Below are 24923 nucleotides of genomic sequence, written 5' to 3' on the forward strand. Positions count from 1 at the left end.
CTTGACCGATCATAAGAATTTGATTTACCTTGAGTCGGCCAAGCGGTTGAATCCTAGATAGGCTCGTTGGTCTTTATTTTTTTCCCGTTTTGATTTTGTGGTCTCGTATCTTCCGGGATCTAAGAATGTGAAGGCTGATGCCCTGTCTAGGAGTTTTTTGCCTGATTCTCCTGGAGTCCGTGAGCCGGCTGGTATTCTCAAGGAGGGGGTGATTCTTTCTGCTATCTTCCCTGATTTGCGGCGGGTGCTTCAGGAGTTTCAGGCTGATAGACCCGACCGCTGTCCTGTGGGGAAATTGTTTGTTCCTGATAGATGGACTAGTAAGGTGATTTCTGAGATTCATTGTTCGGTGTTGGCTGGTCATCCTGGAATCTTTGGTACCAGAGATTTGGTTGCCAGGTCCTTTTGGTGGCCTTCTTTGTCACGGGATGTGCGTTCCTTCGTGCAGTCCTGTGGGATCTGTGCCCGGGCTAAGCCCTGCTGTTCTCGTGCTAGTGGGTTGCTTTTGCCTTTGCCTATCCCTGAGAGGCCCTGGACGCATATTTCCATGGATTTTATTTCTGATCTTCCTGTTTCTCAGAAGATGTCTGTCATCTGGGTGGTTTGTGACCGGTTTTCTAAAATGGTCCATTTGGTACCTTTGCCTAAGTTGCCTTCCTCCTCTGATTTGGTTCCTTTGTTTTTCCAGCATGTGGTTCGTTTGCATGGTATTCCGGAGAATATTGTGTCCGACAGAGGTACCCAGTTTGTTTCTAGGTTTTGGCGGTCCTTTTGTGTTAGAATGGGCATTAATTTGTCTTTTTCTTCGGCGTTTCACACTCAGACTAATGGACAGACGGAGCGAACCAATCAGACCTTGGAAACCTATTTGAGATGCTTTGTGTCTGCTGATCAGGATGATTGGGTTACCTTCTTGCCGTTGGCCGAGTTTGCCCTTAATAATCGGGCTAGTTCGGCTACTTTGGTTTCGCCTTTTTTTTGTAACTTCGGTTTTCATCCTCGCTTTTCTTCAGGACAGGTTGAGCCATTCGGACTGTCCTGGGGTAGATTCTGTGGTGGACAGGTTGCAGCGGATTTGGACTCATGTGGTGGACAATTTAACATTGTCTCAGGAAAAGGCTCAACGTTTTGCTAACCGCCGTCGGTGCGTTGGTCCCCGGCTTCGGGTTGGGGATTTGGTCTGGTTGTCTTCTCGTCATGTTCCTATGAAGGTCTCTTCCCCTAAGTTCAAACCTCGTTTTATTGGTCCTTATAGGATTTCGGAAATTATCAATCCGGTGTCTTTTCGTTTGGCCCTTCCAGCTTCCTTTTCCATTCATAATGTGTTCCATAGATCTTTGTTGCGGAGATATGTGGTGCCCATGGTTCCCTCCGTTGACCCTCCTGCTCCGGTGTTGGTTGAGGGGGAGCTGGAATATGTGGTGGAGAAGATTTTGGATTCTCATCTTTCAAGGCGGAAACTTCAGTATCTGGTCAAGTGGAAGGGTTATGGCCAGGAGGATAACTCTTGGGTTTTTGCCTCCGATGTCCGTGCTGCCGATTTGGTACGTGCTTTTCATTTGGCTCATCCCGATCGGCCTGGGGGCTCTGGTGAGGGTTCGGTGACCCCTCCTCAAGGGGGGGTACTGTTGTGAATTCCTTTCTTGGGCTCCATCCTGTGGTTACGAATGGTATTTTTTGGAGTTCTGCTCTTGGGCTCCCTCTGGTGGTTTCGAGTGGAACTTAGCAGCTGCTTCCACTAATCGGTTCCCTGGCCTTGTTATTTAACTGGGCTTTTGGCTGTAGTTGATGCCAGCTGTCAATGTTTTTCCTGTTGATTCAGTTCTTTCCTGGAAGTTCTCTGTTGGCCAGTCCATTTCAGCTTAAGATAAGTTCTGCTAGTTTTTGGGTGTTTCCCTGCTTATGACCTTCTGTTCAGTTTAAGTTATGTCTCTTTTGTCCAGCTTGTCATTATGAAATATTCCGGCTAGTTGGAAGCTCTGGGGTCGCAGATTTGCCCTTCCACACCGTGAGTCGGTGTGGAGGTTATTTTTGTAAACTCTGCGTGGACATTTAGTTTTTATACTGACCGCACAGTAGCCCTTTCTATCTCTGTCTATTTAGATAGTATTGGCCTCCTTTGCTAAAATCTAGTTTCATTTCTGAGTTTGTCATTTCCCTCTCCACTCACCGTCAATATTTGTGGGGGGCTATCTTCCTTTGGGGGTTTCTCTGAGGCGAGATAGTTTTCCGTTTCCATCTTCAGGGGTAGCTAGTTCTTAGGCTGTGAAGAGGCGTCTAGGCAGAGATAGGAACGCTCCACGGCTATTTCTAGTGTTGGTGCTAGGAGTAGGGATTGCGGTCAGTAAAGCTACCACCTCCTCAGAGCTTGTACATTATTTGTTTTACCCACCAGGTCATTTCAGTGCTGCTTCGTAATCACTAGGTCATATCAGTGATTTCTGTCTGTGGAGCTGCCACCTCCTCTGAGCTTGCCCATGATTGGTTTTACCCACCAGGTCATCTCAGTACCGCTCCGTAACCACCAGGTCATAACACCACATGACATTTTTTTAAATTAATTTATTTCATGCCCACTGTTGACCGACGGCGGATGCTGACTACAACTTTCATCAGTCTTGCTTGGTCTTGCTGATCGCACGGAGACCAGGGGAGTATGATGATAGTTGTAGTCAGCAACCAGCGACTGGGAAAAGCGCTAACTGTAATGCTTTTCCCCAGCCACTGATGCATGCCGCCGGAGGATTTAATTCTGGAACATGTGACATGGATGTCACATGGAAGTCGTGTATCATCAGTGTGATTGTGTGCAGCACGCATTTGACGGATAAAAAGGACATGTGTGTGGGTTTTTCACATGGACACCTGGTCCGTCTGAAAAACCTGACATGGGCACACCACCACTGTATACAAAGGGTGTGCATGTGTATGTCTTTGTGGTCCCTAAAAAGTGGACCACATATGGACATAAAAAACAGATTTGTGAAAGGGGCCTTACACAAGAGACCCGGTAATGCGCTCAGTGTGAGTTCCAGTTGGTTTTCTTATCTACCAGATATCAATAATGATCAGCTGGCTACCTGGATGAGGAATATCAGGAATATCAGAGATATAATTTAAACAAAATCGGGTTTTTGGACACCAATTTTCTTGTGGTTTTATAGGTACCGATTACAAGAATGACAGGTGTTGAAGAACAGAATTAATTAAATCTCATATGGTATCCATACAGAACATAGTGAAACAGTCAATACTACAATACCATCCGGAGATTCACAAGGGAAGTTCCTGTCACATTCATGAGACCATATTAAAGAGAATCTGTCAGTAGCGTCATCCCTCCTAAACAGTCTATATGGGCATGTAGATTATAGGAAGCTGAATAAAATTATACCTTGACTTCTGCAATATAATGTCTTATTCCAGAGAGATTCAGTTTTATATTATATGTAAATGAGCTGTTTGGGGCTATAAGCTGGCACTGTGCATGAGAATCTGCCTCCAGAGCTTATTTTACATTAGGGGACATTACCAGTGTGATGTGTAATGGCTGCTCTCTGCTCTCCTGATCTCACTGCAGAGCTGTGTGTGATTATACCTGACAAATCTGCAGGTTCTTCACAGCTTCCAGCTCATAGGCGGACAGGGCTACAATATTGTCACAATATAGTAGAGCTGAGAGAGAAGAAAAAAATGTGTTTGCAAGAAGGCAAATTTCATTTCTCCTGTTCTGTGTTAGTACATGTCTCACACTGGTAACGCCGCTTTCATATAAAATAAGCCCTGGAGGCAGAGTTATATTCCGGGCAGCGTCCCCTACATAGCCAGGAAGAGGTCATTTACATATAAGAAAAACATGAATTTCTCTGGAATAAAACATCAGATCGCAGATATCAAGGTATCATGTTATTCAGCTTCCTATAACCTGCAGGATCATGTAGGCGACTTAGGAGGGTTGATCTTACAGACAGACTCTTTAGGCTGCAGTTTGTTTTAAAACAAACTGTCCTTTACTCACCCTCCCCAGGTCCAAAACGAAGTCATCACCACTGATCCAGGTGATCATGTGATCGGTGTCAACATAATGTCAAGGTTTAAACAAACAATAATAGACAGAGGGAGCAGTGGTGGAGATATAACGCTGGTCCTGGGGAGGGTAAATAAAGCACAGTTTGTTTCTTAAAAAACTGTAGCCGGGGGACAGGGGCTTTTCTGAAACAAGAAAACCCCTTTAAGGTCTCTGCTTGGCTGCGCAAACATATTATTACTTGTCCCTTTCATAAAACAATTCTAACAATATATTCAGTATTTGCTATTGAAAGAGCAAAGTGAAAGAGTTTCACGTGGAAGCTAAATGTTGAACGTTGCCACAGATGAGAAATGCCAGTTCTATAGCACAAACTTGCTAAGGAGTAAGATTTCGCAATCAAACGTCGGTCCATGAATATGGCCTTCTGTGTCTGGAAGCAGCAAGGTAAGACATCAGTAACACCATCTGACCCCGAGTCACTTAGGACCATTTTCAGCTCTGGGTGGTAAATAGATGGAGTTGTTGTATTCTGCCTTTGAAATTTCATGGACTTTCTCAAGTTTCCTCTCACAATTTAGAGTAATAGCAGTTAGTGTGATCACTCCTTACCAAAACAGTGTCTGTCTGTCTATCTACAGTAACAGATCTGTCAGTTCTCAAGGAAAAGCAAAACCATGGACAAACCGCATGTCACTTATGGCTTACTACTAACATTGCATAATATTAACGTGCTTTGAACCCCTATAAGCAATGTGAGCCCAAACTCCCTAATGACATCAAGACGCAAGAGACTAGAAAAACATGGCTACAGTCTTCCTAAGGCCGGAGTCACACTACCGTGGAATACGGACTAGTGTTAATCTATGGGGCAGCTCAAATCACCGTATTTTTTCTCAGGCGTATTTGACGTGAGTGTAAAATGGCAGAATGCTGCGATTGTACTTGTATATCGTCCAAGACTCATCAATACAAGCCTATGGGTGCGAGAAAAACTCAGACACCACATGGACCATGCGAGTGACTTGCGACAAATACACACACATTTTCCTCATTTCAGCCCATTGAGGCATTAAATTCAATGAGGAAAATCAGTGAGAAATATAAAGCCATTCGCATGTCATATGGATGCATAGGTGCGAGAACATTACATCATCGAATTGCAGGCGCATTACCCACAGATGACCATATGGAAAACACTTGTGCGACTCTCGGCAAGGAGACTCGGACCGATTTTCCATACGTTTAGTGTGACCCCGGCCTATCACTGCACCTCTCTAGGCTATGATCGATATTTGAAATTGCACCAGTGAATAAGAATGACTTTTTTCCTGGTAGAATAGAGTCATAATTAGGTTGCACACATTTCTTTTACTTGCATGTATTTTTCTTACTCCCATGTTTACATACAGGTCCTTCTCAAAAAATTAGCATATAGTGTTAAATTTCATTATTTACCATAATGTAATGATTACAATGAAACTTTCATATATTATAGATTCATTATCCACCAACTGAAATTTGTCAGGTCTTTTATTGTTTTAATACTGATGATTTTGGCATACAACTCCTGATAACCAAAAAAACCTGTCTCAATAAATTAGCATATTTCACCCGGCCAATCAAATAAAAGTGTTTTTTAATAACAAACAAAAAAAACATCAAATAATAATGTTCAGTTATGCACTCAATACTTGGTCGGGAATCCTTTGGCAGAAATGACTGCTTCAATGCGGCGTGGCATGGAGGCAATCAGCCTGTGACACTGCTGAGATGTTATGGAGGCCCAGGATGCTTCAATAGCGGCCTTAAGCTCATCCAGAGTGTTGGGTCTTGCGTCTCTCAACTTTCTCTTCACAATATCCCACAGATTCTCTATGGGGTTCAGGTCAGGAGAGTTGGCAGGCCAATTGAGCACAGTAATACCATGGTCAGTAAACCATTTACCAGTGGTTTTGGCACTGTGAGCAGGTGCCAGGTCGTGCTGAAAAATGAAATCTTCATCTCCATAAAGCATTCCAGCCGATGGAAGCATGAAGTGCTCCAAAATCTCCTGATAGCTAGCTGCATTGACCCTGCCCTTGATGAAACACAGTGGACCAACACCAGCAGCTGACATGGCACCCCACACCATCACTGACTGTGGGTACTTGACACTGGACTTCAGGCATTTTGGCATTTCCTCCTCCCCAGTCTTCCTCCAGACTCTGGCACCTTGATTTCCGAATGACATGCAAAATTTGCTTTCAGCAGAAAAAAGTACTTGGGACCACTTAGCAACAGTCCAGTGCTGCTTCTCTGTAGCCCAGGTCAGGCGCTTCTGCCGCTGTTTATGGTTCAAAAGTGGCTTTACCTGGGGAATGCGGCACCTGTAGCCCATTTCCTGCACACGCCTGTGCACGGTGGCTCTGGATGTTTCCACACCAGACTCAGTCCACTGCTTCCTCAGGTTCCCCAAGGTCTGGAATCGGTCCTTCTCCACAATCTTCCTCAGGGTCCGGTCACCTCTTCTCGTTGTACAGCGTTTTCTGCCACATTGTTTCCTTCCAACAGACTTACCATTGAGGTGCCTTGATACAGCACTCTGGGAACAGCCTATTTGTTGAGAAATTTCTTTCTGGGTCTTACCCTCTTGCTTGAGGGTGTCAATGATGGCCTTCTTGACATCTGTCAGGTCGCTAGTCTTACCCATGATGGGGGTTTTGAGTAATGAACCAGGCAGGGAGTTTTTAAAAGCCTCAGGTATCTTTTGCATGTGTTTAGAGTTAATTAGTTGATTCATAAGATTAGGGTAATAGGTCGTTTAGAGAACCTTTTCTTGATATGCTAATTTATTGAGACAGGTTTTTTGGGTTATCAGGAGTTGTATGCCAAAATCATCAGTATTAAAACAATAAAAGACCTGACAAATTTCAGTTGGTGGATAATGAATCTATAATATATGAAAGTTTAATTGTAATCATTACATTATGTTAAATAATGAAATTTAACACTATATGCTAATTTTTTGAGAAGGACCTGTATATATATATATAAAACCCTTACAAAGAACCTGGGGGCATCATATATGGAGTAAAAGCAGTTCTAGCAACTAAATAGGAAAGGGATCTTTACAGTTAGAGCAGTCAGACTGTGGAATCCCCTACCACAAGAGGTAATAATGACAGACACTATAACAGGATTTAAAAAAAGGCCTGGAAGGTTTTCTCATAACAAATGGCATTCTGGGTTATACATGATCTAGCCATAGAGATGTATCGCTGGTGGAGAAAGGTCAAGCTTGATGGACCTATGTCTTTCCAACCTATGTAACTACATATATATTTGGAAACATGGGGAAGAGGGTAAGGCTACTTTCACACATCATTTTTTTGCCGCCAGGCTCAATCCGGCGAATTTTGAAAAAAATGGATCCGTCGCAAGCTGTGAAAAACTGATGCAACGGATCAGTTTTTTTGCCGTATCCGACTAACTGATCCAGCTAATTGGATCCTAAGGGGAGAAGAGAGAGATATGCCAGAATGGAAAACGCTAATGCACATATCCTAAAAAAAATTTAAAAAAAATAAAAAATTGGAGCATGCTCAGTTTTAAAAAACGAAATACGTCGCCAGATACCGTCATTTGATGGATCTGGCGCCATAGGCTTCCATTTTAGCAAACGCTGGATGGCGCCGGATCTGTCGCTGTCCGATTTTTCGACAGACACAAAAAACTTTACTATGTCCGTTTTCTCCGGCCGCCAGAAACCCAATTTTTGATGGATCCGGCGAAAAACGGATGAAACGTGAGGCCGTCCGTCGCAATCTGTCATTAATAAAAGTCTATGAGAAAACAACGGATCCGATGGCAACTTTTGCCTGATCCGTTTTTTTCAAAATTTGCCGGATTGTGCCTGACGGCAAAAAACTGACGTGTGAAAGGGGCCTAAGTAAAATACGCCAGAATTCTGGCAGAATTTCTTCCCAAAAATTGACCATTCCATGTGCATTTGTGTCAACTTTTTTTGTGTTTCCATCCTCTCTCGGTTGTGTGAGGCGAAACTGTTCAACATGTCCAACGAGCAGCATTAAATATATCTCTCTGTGTAAGCCATTCTAATATAACTGGCATAATTTATGGTACTATTGCATGTTCCAATATTCATAAATATCCATCATTGTAGCTATATTCGGTTTCGGAGGAGTAGACAGATGACCCTGAGCACAACTGCGTTTTGTAATTCCCTTAGAAGTGAATGGCAGTTACGGCGAGAGCTTTGCTCGACCTCTCTGCTCTTTCTGTAGTTGTGGCCACAGTACAGAGACAAATATTCCCATCTCAGTCATGAATTGGGAAACCCGTGAAGCTGCAAGAAGCCATTCCCTAGTAAAATATAAGCATCTTAAAAAGGTTTTCCTGGTGGTGCAACTTAGGAATATTGCCCATATTGTACATGCAGTGCAAATAACGCATTCAATGTCTATAAGGTGGCAATAACCTGCTCCATAGAGATGTCCAGCTTTGGAAATTACAAAATTCATGTCCCCACTCAGCTTTTTTTCACAAGGACAGTGTTAAATGTTGGACTCTCAACCTCGTATTTGTGGTTGTACTTCCACAGCTACTGTAAAAATTCCCTAGCACCAAGCCCTCAGCAAACAGTAGCCATAACCCCCAATGTGTAGTGTCTCCAGAGGAGCTCTGGCTTATGGGCTCCCGAGCGATGGCAGGCGTTACACAGGGCAGGAGATAACTTACGTTGACTTGCCACAGATCTTCCTCTGGTACCACTGCTTGCAGTTAGTGTAGTACTGCTTGCTGGAGCCCATCAGCTTCTGGACTGCACACACATTGGGCCTACGGAAGGAACAAAGGACAGAAGCTGAATAACACTATAACACTGGGACACTGGCAGGAAAATACAATTTCACATCATCTCATGATCTATAGTTAAGTGGTAAATTATTCTATAAGAGTGCAAGGAAAGGCTGGAAAACGACTTACAAGATAAAGAAAAGTCATTATCAATCCAGATTATGGCATGAAAAAGTATAGCATTCATCGCACATTGTCGTCCCAATTACCAGGATAACTAGCCTACTGAACACATCTTACCCATGCTGTCTGCCCCTGATCCTGCTGTGCTGGAGGACCTTCTGATATGGATACCTTGCTGAAATGACTAATGTGGCCAGCAGTGTGAGAGCCAAGGCCAGCAGCACAATGCGATTCATTCTGAGAGCAGTCAGTGCAGGTTGCGAACTCCCACTGCTCTGAACTAAAAGCCAGGAAACATAAACTGTGCTGTGTTAAATAGACGGAGAGCTGGAATGGGTGGAGAAAACAAGCTACTGCTGCAATCCGAGCCTGACTTTCCAGGCGGACTCTTTGGGGAATATGTAACCCCTTGGCCGTGTGTCTGAGAGAGTTTCACACATTCTGAGGAACAATTATTCGGACCGGCCTTATATCGCCTACTCTCACCCCTTTATGCAGAAAGCGACCATTATTATTACTTATATTTATACTTCACATTGTATTTCCAAAATGTATTCTTAGGATGGAAATGTTTCAATCTTCTACCATTTTCTTCAGGCTTTATATGGATCCTTCTTTCTTGCTGTAAGCATTTATTTCCCAAACTTTTTACTTTGCTTTACTGTTTGCAAGGTGAGCAAAGATTATATAAAATAACAGGAGGTACGCATCATGAGTCATAGACTGTTTCTATTTGATGGTTCTTTTTTTGGAAATGGAATATATAGGAAAATAAACACAATTCTCGGCATAGATTGTGGGTGTATTTTTAAAGACAATGTAATTCAGTTAATGGAGTTCTATTTACTTAGTTACCGTGATGCGATTTAAGTGACTGCAGCATGTATAGGTTATAAGACTTTTTGCTAATGAATTGTGTAGTAAGCAAAAAAGTATGCAAACCATGCAAGTGTTTGCAGAATGCCGCATTATTAGTCCTCATGAATAGAATGAAAGCTATAATTATATATATCAAATATAAAGCATCAGTACAGTAATCATAAATTCCATTTTAATTCATATCTAGATCTCTAAAAATCCAAAAGATCTCCTCTTAAAAGTTATTATCTGGCCTGGTGCAAAATGTAAGCAGTAGCACCAAATAAGTGATACTGCTGGGAAATCTGGTGTACTTCTCCTGTAGGAGTCAGAAAATATTTAATTTGTACCCCTAAAAGGCATATATTTCCATGCTATATGGTGAACGGTCTGACAATGTCTGACAGGCTGAGGCAGTAGGAGTCAGTGAGTTCTAAAATGGTGCCGATGCTAGTACTGCTGTAACATGCAGGGCAGTCGTAGCTGAGGGTTGCATCTCAATGGGAACCTCCATTTTCATGGAGTAGGCCATCTTATAGACGCCTCTCCATTAGTAAACCTAGAGCTTGATATCAGCCGAAAATACAAAGGCAAAGACATCAACCCCAACCCTATTACCCCACTTGCCACTGCCATAGGGCAAGTGGGAGCAGCGAAACTAAGTGCCAGAATTGGCGCACTCTAATTATGCACCACTGGGGCAGCGGAGGGCTGATATTGGTAGGCTGGGGGGGACAATATCTACAGCCCTTTCCCAGGCTATTAATAGGAACCTGCAGCTGTCTGTTTAGCCTTTGCTGGTTTGAATTTATAGGGAGACCCTAAGTCAATTTTTTTCTGGGGTCCCTGTAAATTCATCAGTAAAGGTTAACCAAACAGCTGTGAGCTGTTATTAAGAGCTTGGGAACCTTTTGGGATATTATCCCTTTTCCTAGATTGTTAACATCAGTCCCCAATCGTGGCTTTCCTTCTGCTGGATATGAAAATTGCTTGTGGGCCCTAAAAAACATATAGCATTCAGACACTTAAAACAGACGTGTGAAAGTGTAACACCCCAGGTAACTGGTTGTTACAGTGGCATTGCTTTCATCACGAGGAGAGTGATGTCACGCTTGGAAGAGGAAGGATCCCTTTGACAGGTATTCAGCACATACAACACTGTTCTGACTCCAGGCCAGAAGGGGGAACTCTACACCCGACTTCAGGGGAGCTGCTCTCTCTGGTCGGGAGGAGGAGTCAGTTGCTAGACAGTTGGAGTTAGACAGTTGGTGAGAGGAGAGCGAGGAGAGGGGAAGGAAAGCTGGGGCCGTGGAGATGAGTGATTCTGCGGCTCCTGGGAAGGAAAGAGAAAGCAGAGCAGTCTGTAAAGCGACTGATTGGGGAAATGGAAACAGGAGAGTGGAGAGCTGGAGAGAAGCTGTGACTGAGTTTCCTCCACGCTGAGCGAAGATACCGGTAGCCAGAAGACCGTGGTTGTGGGGGCAATTTCATGCCCCACGGCAGAAACCAGCGGACAGCTGATTGCAAGTTACCTGTCCACCATTAACATCCGAGGACACAGTAGCAAATAGAGCCCGGGTCGTGATAGAGATCCTGTAAAAAGGCTCAAGGTACCTGTCATACGTGTAGTGTCCTACCTAAAGGGGACAGAGAAAAAGTGAGGACCTTGTGTGATGCCTAAGCCAGCTAGGGACTACAACACCACAGCGATAGAAGGAAGACTTCAAACCCCACCTGTTAGAGGGATTCCCAATTCACTTCCAAGCCAGCTGGACCACACCAGCATCCATGATCGAGTACCCTGGATTGTGGCTGCCTTGAATCAAGTAAAGAGGTAAAGAGACTGCAACCCTGTGTCCTCCGTTTTTTACTACACCACCTATCACCATCTTCATCTATTACACCGGGAACCCTGGAGACCCAGCTTCACTTGTGGGAAGCCATATCATCCCTGCTGCCACAACATCACCCCAGTGGACCCCTTTAAGCAGCGTCGGTCACCCCTGACCGAATACCACAGGTGGCGTCACGAACCTTTATTATTTTGCAAACTCCATTTAAAAGACTTTTCCCTTAACATGGGTGCCCAGGGCCACGGACCGGGTCACTGCCACCGTGACACATCCCTTTAAGTACCGGACCTGGTACCGAGTACCCCATGGCCATGGCGGGCGTTCCAAAGGAGGGTACAAAGCTGACAAACTGTACTCTTATATCTGGTAGAATGCTGTAACCTCTGTGGAATTCTGTTTTGGTCCCAAGTAGAGGAAACTTGTTGGGATATGAAAGGAAGATGAAATCCCTTGGGACTATAATTGAGTTAGTGAGGCCAAACACAAGGCTGCTCAAAAAAATAATCTTTACTTACACAGTGCCAAGATATACTTAGATAACCAATCAGTGGCTACATGTACAAACAAAAATCAGAGATGACATGTACAAATAAAAATCAGAGGTGACACACTTTGCAGAGGAACAAACTTACTGGCAATTTGAACAGTGTGAGTGAAGGTCTTGCTGGTAAAAGCTTTCATTCTACATGGATATATTGTAGTGCTGTTGCAAAAGGTAAAGGTGCTTGTTTAGGTCAATTGCACAGCTATCTTTTTTTTTAAATAATGTAGTACACAAAATTTTTGAGCCAGCATCTACGTGTAGAAGTGGGAGCTTCTGGGGATCAAGTTCTGAGTATTGAAAGGGTGTAAACATAGAAGAGATTGATTAGGGACTGTGGTAAGATTGATTTTTGGGCCCATTTAACCCTAGAATATGTAACCCAGGCCATTTAGGCCCGGAAGCTTGCTTTTTTTTGCTATTTTCTGAAAAATTACTTTAGTGCATTTTTCATATCTTTACTTTGCAATTTAGAAATAAACTTGTAAAAGTTATTTATTTGAGTTCCTTCATATGATTTGCACACAGGGCCTAAAAAGCCTGTTATGTGAAAGTGTATTTTTCAGATGTCACGCATTCTATGAACATTGGAAGTGAATCTGATTGTCTGAGAAAGTGCCTTATTTTTGACAGTAATTAGTTTCAATTGTATTCTCCCATTGTCATAGAGAAAAAAAGGCATGGACCGCACATCCAAACCTTAACCATGCATAGAGATAGTCTGAAGTGCAGTGATGTCACTCAGAAGAGGAGCTGGAGGGCGTTAGATCCTGGAGAAAATGGAGGCAGATAAGTATATTAATACAATACACATCATGCACATATACACATTTAATGAAAAAAATATTAATGAAATGGCTTCTTTGAAGTGATTAATTAAAGGGAGTGAAGGAAAATGTAAGTGTAGCATAAACCCAAGACTAGAGATGGGCGAACTTGAACAGTAAAGTTCGGTGTCCGTACTGAGCTCCTACTGTTCGGGCACGGACACCGAACACAGACTTCATGGGGAAGTCCACGTTACTGTTCGGGTTTGGATGCCCAAAAAACGGGTGTTTGTCACGCTTTCATGTGCATGACAGTGCAGCAAACACCACTTCTGATTGGCGGTGAAATCATCCCCATCAGTCAGAGATCCGCGGTTCCCACTCTGTCAAAAGACAGCGTGAGTGCTCAGCTGTGACTGGAGGTATAAAGTTTATCTCTGGTCACTGGTGTCCGCTGATGTGACTACAGCTCCTATCATGTGATGCCTGCTGCCGCTAATAACAGCGGGAGCGGAAGCGGCTGATGGGTTTATTTATTAGCCAGCTCCTGCACTGTAAATAAATAATATTTAAAAAAAAAAAAAGGTCATTGGTTCCCCTGTATTTTTGACAACCAGCCAGGCAAAACTCACAGCTGGGGCTGCAATCCTCAGCTGTCCGCTTCAGCAAGGCTAATTATCAAGGATAGAGGGGTCCCTATGTCGTATTTTTTAATTATTTAAATTAATAATTTAAAAAATCACATTGGTCCCCCCACTTTTGACAACCAGCCTTGCTAAAGCAAGGGGGCTGGTGTTCTCCGGCCTGTAAGGGGCCATGGATATTGCCCCCCCCAGCCTAAAAATAGCAGCCCGCAGCCACCCAGAAAAAGCACATCTATTAGATGCGCCAATTCTGGCACTTTGCCCAGCTTTTCCCACTTGCCCTGTAGTGGGGCAAGTGGGGTTAATATTTGTGGGGTTGATGTCACCTTTGTGTTGTCCGGTGACATCAAGCCCATGGCATAGTAATGGAAACGTGTCTATAAGGCACCCATCCATTACTAATCCTATAGTTATATGGTAAATAAAAGACACAGACAGAATAAAGTCCTTTATTAGAAATAACACAAAAAACTTTTACTTTTCTATTTAAAAATAACAAACACTGAGTTTCCTTGGCCGACCACTGTGTCTATGCTCCTCATCATTGCCCATGTTTTGGTTTTTCTTCACAAGAGCTTGATCAGCACATCTTGAAAACTCAGTCTGTTTTGAAATCTTTGCATAAGATGAACACTGCCAAAAAAGTATAGCTACTTTGTGTGTCGTTGCTATTCTCCCTCTTTCCATGGTAAAAGACCTATGACATTAAAGTATCTTCCACAACCTCACCTTTGTAGCAGAATCTGAATGTTCCACACCAACTTTTATGTCTCCTACACATATGTATCTGCTTCAGTTAATGACTGTTTCAACCTACATATGAAAATTATGATCATTATCATCTGTTAGTTATAATTGGTATCTTATACACCTGACTATCATCATAGAAAATTATGTGAAAGTGTTCACAGTATATTTGATGCTGTTTTCAAGGAAAGCGTGGTCACATGACATATTGATTTAGATTTAACTTTTGCTTATTCACTTTACATTTTGTTAATTGTTAAAAAAACAACCAATAACAATAACACATCTATATTTTAAATCATTCTTATCTGGCAGCATTTCTTCCACACCTCCCTAACATTTTTGCTGCTCAGTACTGTGTTGTACTACTAAGCGGTACTTACATAGTTAATTGCTTTTACCTACTTAACACCTGAATGACAGGATATTATTTGTTTCTTTAAACCAATGTTCTGAAGTAAAGACAAGTTTATAGCTAAAGGCTGCCATGTACATTAGAAAAACTTGAATGGATTTGCAGATTTGGGTGGAAAGTGCTGACAGTCTGATAAGTATGAGGGCTTCTCGACTTACCTTTATAGCTGAGAGAAGGATCGACCAGTTGGAGTTAAAACACCCGATTCTTTTTTTATTCTGATTATCCACTGTTGGATATGCCTATTCCACAATAGGAAAAAACATGTACGATTGTGTGTATGGGGATATCAGGGAGAGATAGCTGTGGGCCAAATGAGTGTTTAGCCAATATCTAAAGTCTCATTCACACGTCCATGTAAAACAAGTTTGCGTCACACGGTGCATTTTTCACATCCGTGTGGTGTACTTCTTTGTCATCCAGGTGTAACGTACTGGAAAAAAGGAGATGCTGTTATAATTAAAGGATTAGATGTTAAAATTGTGCAAATAGTTTGAAATTTACCTTCAAAAAGCAGTAAATCCTATTGATATTTGCCCTTCATGATTTTGCTTGTGTGATTGTTGCTTTTGGCTTATTTTTGCTTTTTCAATATGTCGCATTCGATGGAGATTTTGACTTTCTTGTGCTGGCTCCATTTGTTTAACTTCAGTGTTTAGTGGCAGATGCTTACTCACATTCAACAAAGACGTAGCAGACTATGGATTCACCCTATAGATTTGCAATGTGGAGCATATGGGCTCCACACATTGTATGGAACACTTTGCAAATTTCCTAAGAATTTTGTGGCTTCTTACCACATGTCAGTGCATAGTTTTGACCTACTCCTTGGTGAGCGGCAACCTCATCTTATTGCCAAGACGTCGGCATGCGATAAACCATATCCCCTGAGGAATATTTGCTAGTAACCCTGAAGTGTGTCACATTTTTAGATCAAATTGTTTGCTGCTAGGACCAAATGTTTAATGTGATTTCATATAGTATTGTGTTTGTTAGTTAATTGTTCAAACCTTTGTCAGGTGTACTGTATATGTAAACAACTAGAAGGACCATCTCCGGAACAAACTTCCATCCTTTTGGACACAATAGTCTTAAGTTTGTTAATTAGGAAAGATCATTGAGCTATATGAATGAAAGCAGACACAACATAGGTTAAAAACAATAGAGTTTCAAAATCCCCATATTGTAGGAACTCCATTTGTCACAAGTGCTTACAATATGGTGGGCAACCAGTTACCAATGGGCCAAACATGTTCCTCAATGTTCACTCATGAGATTCAAAAGATGTGTTGAAATACAGTGCCTTGCAAAAGTATTCGGCTCCCTGGAACTTTTCAACCTTTTTCCACATATCATGCTTCAAACATAAAGATACCAAATGTAAATTTTTGGTGAAGAATCAACAACAAGTGGAACACAATTTTGAAGTTGAACGAAATGTATTGGTTATTTTAATTTTTTTGGGAAATTCAAAAACTGAAAAGTGTGGCGTGCAATATTATTAGGCCCCTTTATTTTCAGTGCAGCAAACTCACTCCAGAAGTTCATTGTGGATCTCAGAATTATCCAATGTTGTCCTAAATGCCTAATGATGATAAATATAATCCTCCTGTGTGTAATCAAGTCTCTGTATAAATGCACCTGCTCTGTGATAGTCTCAGGGTTCTGTTTGAAGCACAGAGAGCATCATGAAGACCAAGGAACACAACAGGCAGGTCCGTGATACTGTTGTGGAGAAGTTTAAAGCCGGATTTGGATACAAAATGATTTCCAAAACTTTAAACATCCCAAGGAGCACTGTGCAAGTGATCATATTGAAATGGATAAAGTATCATACTACTGCAAATCTACCAAGACCCGGCCGTCCTGCTAAACTTTCATCTCAAAAAAGGAGAAGACTGATCAGAGATGCAGCCAAGAGGCCCATGATCACTCTGGATGAACTGCAGAGATCTACAGCTGAGGTGGCACAGTCTGTCCATAGGACAACAATCAGTCATACACTGCACAAATCTGGCCTTTATGGAAGAGTGGCAAAAAGAAAGCCATTTCTCAAAGATATCCATAAAAAGTGTTGTTTAAAGTTTGCAACAAGCCACCTGGGAGATGCACCAAACATGTGGAAGAAGGTGCTCTGGTCAGATGAAACCAAAATAGAAATTTTTGGCAACAATGTCAAACGATGTGATTGGCGTAAAGGCAACACAGCTCATCACCCTGAACACACCATCCTTATTGTCAAACATGGTGGTGGCAGGATCAAGGTTTGGGCCTGCTTGTCTTCAGCAGGGACAGGGAAGATGATTAAAATTGATGGGAAGATGGATGGAGCCAAATACAGGACCATTCTTGAAGAAAACCTGTTGGACTCTGCAAAAGACCTGAGACTGGGACGGAGATTTGTCTTCCAACAATACAATGATCCCAAACATAAAGCAAAATCTACAATAGAATGATTCACAAATAAACGTATCCAGGTGTTAGAATGGCCAAGTCAAAGTCCAGACCTCAATCCAATCGAGAATCTGTGGAAAGAGCTGAAAACTGCTGTTCACAAAAGATCTCAATCAAACCTCACTGACCTCGAGCTGTTTGCCAAGGAAGAATGGGCAAGAAATTCAGTCTCTCGATGTTCAAAACTGATAGAGACATACCCCAAGTGACTTGCAGCTGTAATCGCAGCAAAAGGTGGTGCAACAAAGTATTAAGTTAAAGGGGCCGAATAATATTACACCCCCCAATTTTCAGCTTTTGAATTTCAACAAAAATGTAAAAAAACCAATACATTTCTTTCAACTTCACAATTGTGTTCCACTTGTTGATTCTTCACCAAAAAAATTACATTTGGTATCTTTATGTTTGAAGCATGATATGTGGGAAAAGGTTGAAAAGTTCCAGGGGGCCGAATACTTTCACAAGGCAGTGTAATTGCCAATGTTGGCCTTACATATATGATATATTGTTACTGGGAAAAGCTGGAGGTAGCAAAAGTTGCCTTTGTTTCTGCCACACTCCTGCATTGACCATATTTCTGCTAGGACAGAGGACTTACCACTTCACATGCTCCCAAACCTACCTGCATACAAGACATAACTTATGGTTGAATCTTGTTCTGAAAAATGTTATAGAAGACATTGTAAAGAAGACCACTTGCACCTTGGTTTAACGACACATTTTTTAATGTGTAAACTGAGATAAAAATGTCAAATATTAAACAAAATTAATAAAAATGGGTTGTGAAAACTGGTTTTTCCAAATTAGAATATTCCTCCTGATCAGATTTGGGGGTATGGGATCTGTCCCCTTCCTGAGATGATGGCTGTGTGCCCATGTATGAAGGTGTCATTTGATGCTGGATTGAGCCTTTTGGAACTGGCGTTTGCAGATAACTTTACTAATCCATTTGTATATCAGCATGGGGATGGTCAGATGGATAGGGGTAGAGGGTCAAAGCTATGCCCATAATATTGTTGGTGAGGTGAAGGGTGTTAAGGGTGTTGGTGCCTGGTAGCTTTCTCCAGCATGTGGGTGCTACGTTTCAGGTTCTGGTAAGTGGAGGATATCTGCAGCAGATTGGTGATGAGTTGCAGCTGCGGGTAGGTGGTAAATTGCTGTAGCAAGAGGCAGCTGTCTTGCAGCCTCAGGGAGGGGTGGCTTGGCCAAAACTGTGTAATTCACCAGTCTTCAATTCTAGTAAACAACTGGGTGGGGTCATTCTTTTCCTGGCAGGCATCCAGAAGCATTAAGTGTGCAGTACTGAGCTGTGCCTTGTGCTTTTGGGGAACAGATCGGATTTGGGGAACTAAAGGGGGCAGATCGTTCTGTTTCACTACATGGCGGCTATCAAAGACCTTGTTCGTGGTGCAGTCTTTCTCTATGAATACCTATCCCTTGTCAATATCAAACTCGACGACCCACTCCCGGGTCTTAGCATCCTTTATGGCCTCCTGCTGGGCACTGTCGGAGCCCTCTTGCTAACCCTCAGATACTGATTGGTCCATTTTAAGTGTGCTAGCAGACCCATCTTGGGCAGACGTTCAGTCACGCACAGTGGATGGTAGTCAGGGGGCTGTTGGTTGGTGGGCTGCTCAGGATGTCCCACTCTATACCCTGCTAGTTACTGTAAGGGGCTTTCTTTTTACTCGACCTAACCTTCGCCCTGCAGGCCTAAGGCTAGGTTCACATTGCGTCAAGTACATGGCGTTAAACGGATCCGTTAAACGCATGTACAGAAAAGGATCAAATTTGTCGAAAAATCGGCTTCACGTTAACGCTTGCGTTAACGCTTTTGACAGCGTTTTTCTCATTTTGATGTCCATTCGCGATGTATCCGTTTGTCTGCGTTTGTCACTGTCAATAAAGTTTTTTTTTTTTTCTCCTTTTGTCCTCGTCGGGGTGTGGGTGCAGACTCATTCTCCATTTTGAAAGCATTGAGTGAACTTCTGCTAGCAAGATGTTTGTGTCTGAGCTGGTTCGATTTCGCTTGATGCGGTTGCGACTTCGGCAGAGAAAGCGTAGTTCGCAAAGGAGATATTGGATCCACGAAGTTAATTTCTTGCGGAGTACATATGGTGCCTTTCACACCCTGTATCTTCAGCTTCGGGATCACCCTTCAAAATTCCAACGCTATCTACGGATGTCCATTGAGACCTTTGATGTTCTGCTTTCACATGTGAAGGATGAGATACATCATCATCGCAGCACATTCCGTGAAAGCATCTGTGCGGAGGAACGATTAGTAGTGACTGTGAGGTAATTATAAAAAATTTTCTCATTCTATTGACAAAGACTAGATCTAGGCATCGTGGGGCATAATGTTCATTTAGCAATTGTATATTCTATTGTATGTAGCCTTTTAGTTGTCCTTTAAAATCCTAAACAATTTCCTTTTTTTTTTCTTTTTGAATGCCAACAGATATCTGGCTATTGGAGACTCTTTTGCGTCACTGCATTACCAATTTAGACGGGGGAAGTCAACAATTTGCCAACTGGTTCGGGAAACTTGTGATGCCATTTGGAACAACTTGCAACCACTTGTGCTACCAACCCCAACATCAGAAATGTGGCTAGCGATTTCCCAACAGTTCGAGGATGTGGCTAATTTCCCCAATTGTATTGGTGCCGTGGACGGCAAGCACATACGGATTCAGAAACCAGCACATAGTGGGTCCCTGTACTATAATTATAAAAAATACTTATCGATAATCTTGATGGCTATTGCGGATGCAAGATACCAGTTTGTAGCTGGGATATTCGTGCGTATGGCCGTACTAACGATTCAAGAGTCTTCAGAGACTCCAACATGGGGAGATGTTTGTACAGCAACAATTTTAACTTACCCTCATCACGACCTCTACCGGGGACCGAAGACCCAAGTTTGGCTTTTGTTTTAGTTGGTGATGAGGCGTTCCAACTTGGGCAAAATCTCCTCAAACCGTACTCAAGCCGCAGTCTGAACTCCACCAGGCGCATTTTTAATTATCGCTTGAGTCGGGCAAGACGTTATGTGGAGTGTGCCTTTGGTATTTTGACATTAAAATGGCGAATTCTACTAACGTGCATGCAACTGCAACCAGAAAATGTGGACCGTGTTGTGAAGGCATGCATCTGTCTGCATAATTTTGTGGCCAGACATGAACCCTAGGTGGTTAACCCCGATGAATGTGAGTCGAACCTCATGAGCATTGAATCTACTGCTGTTCGGTCTACAGCACAAATAATGAGGATTCGTGACCAATTTGCACAGTACTTCATACATGAGGGGCATGTTCCATGGCAAGACAGACACGTGTAACATTTATTTAAAGTCTGAAGCTGTGTCCTGATGTGTTTTTGTTTTTTGGGGTTTTTTTTATTTCCCATATGTCTTGTAAAATATGTCTTGTAAAATGTTACATTACTGTTATGTTGTGTTCACAGTCATACAAGAATCAGATTTTAAACAGTTTACTTAAGCTTCCAAAGTTTTATGAAAGAACAGTTGTGAACTTGTTACATATGATATCCCATAGGGATGTAAAAAAACACACACGAAATTGGGTGGGAAAAAAAACAATAAACCAAAAAACGTGAAACACAGTTTGCACCTGGCTGGGGACAGTGAGCTGTACTATAGACTCTGGTATTGCGCGGGCGTATTGTCTGCCCAGGTGTATGATGGACTGCTACTTTGTCTCTGATGTTCCATGCTCGGTTCACACCGGGCTCTATATTGAGGGTTGTAGGCCGGCATGTCTATGCTTCTGGTTCTCGATGGAGCTGGTTCCTGGGGGCCCACAAATTCCTCAAGAAGGTCATTCAGTCTTTGCCGAAACAAAAGGTTTCTGTGTGCCGGGATATTTTGTGCTACAGGAACATAGGACAAAAAAAGTAGCTTCCACTCATTTGCAGAATATACAGACTCGCGAGATTGCAAGTCGGTAATTTCCCGCCTCAGGTCTTTCAGTTCACTCCGACACATGTCCTCAACCCGCTGAAGTCCATCGACAATAATGGCATCAGCTTCATCTTTTTGTGAAGCTCGCTTGCATCCACGCAGTGATTGCAACCGGGCACTCACACCTGAAGCCACAGTGCTTCTCTCCCCAGATCGTGGCTCACTGATGACAGACACGTCTTCAGCGCCCGTCTGCTGACTTGGTTCCAGTGGAGATGGCTCCAGTTCTTCTGCCTGTCTAGGCGCGGCGGTACTGCATATCGTGCTGTAACTAAAAAAAAAAATATATATTTTGCTTAAATTTTTAAACAATTTTGTCTCGCACACAGACCAATTTGTACTTACGAGCGCTGAGACACTGTTTTTTGAAGAAAGAGCAATTGCTCGTAATGCACATACGGGGTCACCCGTTTTGCACCTGCTCCGCTTGGTGCATTTTGACTATTCCGGTAGTCACGGACAAAGCGGTCCCTTATTGATTTCCAACGGGTATGGACCGCATCCGCTGTAAGTTTTAAAAAAAGGTAAAAAAAAAAATATATATATTAGTAGACAGTTCTTATATTGATAGTTTAAAAATTGTGTATAGTTAGTTAAGATAGTTGATATATAGCTAGTAGATAGATAGTTGATAGATAGTAATTATAGATGATAGAGAAATAGTTTAGTGTATAGGTAGTTGATAGTTCAGAGATAGATAGTAGACAATTTAACATCACCAATATTTACCAATTTTTTTCTTTGAGGTTGACGACTTCTCCATGTATCGGGGATCGAAGTGAGAGATAATTTGATGTTGAAAGGTTCAATTTCAGTTTATTGGTAAACTGATAGATAGATACATATATAGATAGATACATAGATAGATACAGAGATAGATACAGAGATAGACAGATACAGAGATAGATAGATACATAGATAGATAGATAGATACAGAGATAGATAGATACATAGATAGATACAGCGAGAGAGAGAGAGAGAGATAGTGGATAGATAGATTGTAGATAAATATTGGATAGAAAATTTCAAGTTTTATATTTACCACTGGCAGTTGTGGAGACGACAGGCGGCGAGGAACCTTCTTCCTCTTGTGTCCTCCGTGTGCCACAACCTATTGTGTGTGTAAATGGAAAAAAAAATTACATTTCTTTGATCAATAAATTTATGTTTGCAAAACTTAAAAATGTCTGCCATGTACCTTTGTTGGTTTTGCCTGTTTTTTTGGGGGGGGCCTAGCAGCCTCAGGCTCCGAAGACTCCTATTTGCAATAAAAACATGATTATACACGTGCTTAGCTTAATACACTGAATTTTCACACAAATTTTAGTGGTTTTTTAAAGTGCAAGCCTACCGACTGAGAAGAAAAAAACGCAGACACGCTGCTGCTGCTGCTGCTTCCCTCACTATCCGACATCTGCAACAAAGCAATACATTTTTAGTACACACACATCCCTCATACAATACAGACTCCCATGATGTATACAGAGATATCTACTATATAATTGTCTAGGGTACTTCCGTCTTTCTGTCCTTCTGTCACGGTATAAATTCGCTGATTGGTCTCGGCAGCTGCCTGTCATGGCTGCCGCGACCAATCAGCGACGCGCACAGTCAGAAAAAAAAGGGCCGCCCCGCACTCACTGCCCGGCGCCCGCATACACCCCTCTGCTCACCGCTCACACAGGGTACTGTGACAAACGTCGCTGTGCAATATACTACATGACTGGGTTCTGTATACTACGTTGCTGGGTGCTGTATACTACTTCACTGTGCAATACACTACGTGGCTCTGTGATGTATACTACGTCACTGGGCAATATACTACATACTACATGGCTGGGCAATATACTACGTGGACATGCATATTCTAGAATACACGATGCGTTATCGGGCCACCATCTAGTATATATTTATACAAATGTACTTACATTTCCTGTGATCTTTTGCAAGACACTTTTTCTCTGGTGTGGAGCAGGCCTCAGGATGTGTGCTGGGGACATTAATGGCCGAAATCCTGTTTCCTGTCACATGACCACATGGACCTCCCTCAAACGCTATTAAAACGTATGGTTCCATTTGGAAATTTATCAAGATTTGCATCTGGCTGCGTTTGCCATAGACATCAATGGCAGAATTAACGCTTCCGTTAGTATTGCGTTAGCTTGGCCGGACCCGAAAACGCTGCAAGCCGCGTTCCAAGGTCCGTCAGAAAAAAACGTTATGTGACTAACGCATGCCAAATTTGGCATGCGTCACGAGGTGTCAGACAATGCAAGTCTATGGGCGCGTTAGTATGTGCGTTATATTGCGTTTTCACTACTTAAAAACGTGTCCGTTATACAGACTCACCTAGCGCAATGTGAACCTAGCCTAAGGCACAATCGCACTCATCTCCTCAGGGATCTCCCTGGCTAAGACCAGAACTGTGACCAGCCACATTGGGATGCACCCATCCTCCTCCTCTTGGGGAATTGTTTTCACACCAGTGCCCTTTGAAGTCTTCTCTTCCTCAGCCAAAGAAGTCACAGCCTCTGGCATCAGACTCCAGCACAGGAGCTTAACACTAGGAGACCTATTTCTGACTGTGATGTGGTTATCCACTGGATCATCAGTGGTTGTGGAGAAGTGTGTCCCTAAGCGGCACCCAGAGACTTCCCGCTGCAGCCCCAGGGGTGATGATTTCTAGTTTCTCCTAATCGTCGCTGATGTCCATGGGGCAGTCCCATTTTCTATGCGCCATTCTTGCTGGAGGCTCACCTCTACACTCCTTGAGTATGGCAGGGAAAATGGTAGGTGTTTACTATAGGCCACCTGGCCAGACTGAATATAGGGATGAACTCTTTTTACATCTGAGGTCTCTTATCAAAAAAGGTACCTTTTAAAAGTACGAGATTTTAACTATCCAGATATTTGTTGGGAGTCTCTCTCAGGCAAAATTAATGGGTCCAGAAAATTCTTAACTTCTCTTGCTGACAACTTTATCTTTTAAAAGGTAGAAAAGAAAATAATAAGATCTGCAATCTTGGAACTAATTCCTACCAACAGGGAGGAAATGATTGAGGAAGTAAAGGTGGCTGGGAATTTAGGAGGTAGCGATCATGCTATCCTCGAATTTTGGATTATAAGTGGAGGAAGAGCAGCAAGGACTCAGACTTTAAGGTTGGACTTCAGAAAGGCAGAATTTAATGGACTCAGAAAGAGGGTATGAAAGGTCCAATGGCTGGATGTTCTAAATGACAGAAATGTCAAAGAAGGATGGGAGATTTTGTTAAATGAAATTTTCACTGCACAATGGGTAACAATCCTGAAAAGAAGAAAGAATTGGAAGCATTTAAAGAGACCAGGATAGATGAACACAGAACTTAATCACTTGTTAAAAAAGAAAAAAGAAATGTATATTCAATGGAAAAAGGGGGGCCTTTTAAAGAAGAATTTAACACTGTTTGCAGGGAATGCAGGGTAATCGTTAGAAGCGCTAAAGCCAGTGAGGCTTGCAAGGGAGACCAAAAGCAGTGAAAAAAAAGATTTGGGGGGTATGTAAAAAGCAAAAGAAAAGTCAAAGATGCTATATAGATTTTATAGAATGAAAAGGATGAAGTTGTCAAAAATTATGTTGAGAAGGCCGAACTTTTAAATTCTTAATTTGCATCTATGC

At 42.4% G+C, this 24923-nt stretch overlaps 1 protein-coding gene and 1 long non-coding RNA gene across 4 annotated transcripts in view; both read right to left on the minus strand.

The window, feature by feature from the left end:
- The window catches only part of TGFBI (transforming growth factor beta induced), a 180018-nt gene extending 170716 nt beyond the window's left edge, over positions 1-9302 (minus strand). Inside the window, exons 1-2 of the mRNA XM_077265973.1 lie at positions 9125-9302; positions 8768-8866 (exon numbers count right to left, since the gene is read on the minus strand). Of these exons, the coding sequence (XP_077122088.1) occupies positions 8768-8866; positions 9125-9243 (218 nt within the window). The 5' untranslated portion in view covers positions 9244-9302. The remainder of the gene's footprint in view (positions 1-8767; positions 8867-9124) is intronic.
- An 11996-nt stretch (positions 9303-21298) lies between these two features.
- On the minus strand, positions 21299-22513 carry LOC143773846 (uncharacterized). Of its 3 annotated transcripts, none has more exons than XR_013215394.1 (4): positions 22467-22513; positions 22311-22379; positions 21614-21773; positions 21299-21533 (listed from the first exon to the last, which is right to left on the minus strand). It is a non-coding gene; the product is annotated as an uncharacterized LOC143773846 (long non-coding RNA). The 3 variants fall into 3 exon arrangements; XR_013215396.1 differs by lacking the exon at positions 22467-22513 and adding an exon at positions 21998-22022 and having other exon boundaries at positions 22311-22327; XR_013215395.1 differs by lacking the exons at positions 22311-22379; positions 22467-22513 and adding an exon at positions 21998-22047.
- Between the last annotated feature and the right edge of the window lie 2410 nt (positions 22514-24923).

The sequence above is a fragment of the Ranitomeya variabilis genome, chromosome 5 (genome assembly GCF_051348905.1).
Source record: "Ranitomeya variabilis isolate aRanVar5 chromosome 5, aRanVar5.hap1, whole genome shotgun sequence".
Lineage (NCBI taxonomy): Eukaryota > Metazoa > Chordata > Amphibia > Anura > Dendrobatidae > Ranitomeya > Ranitomeya variabilis.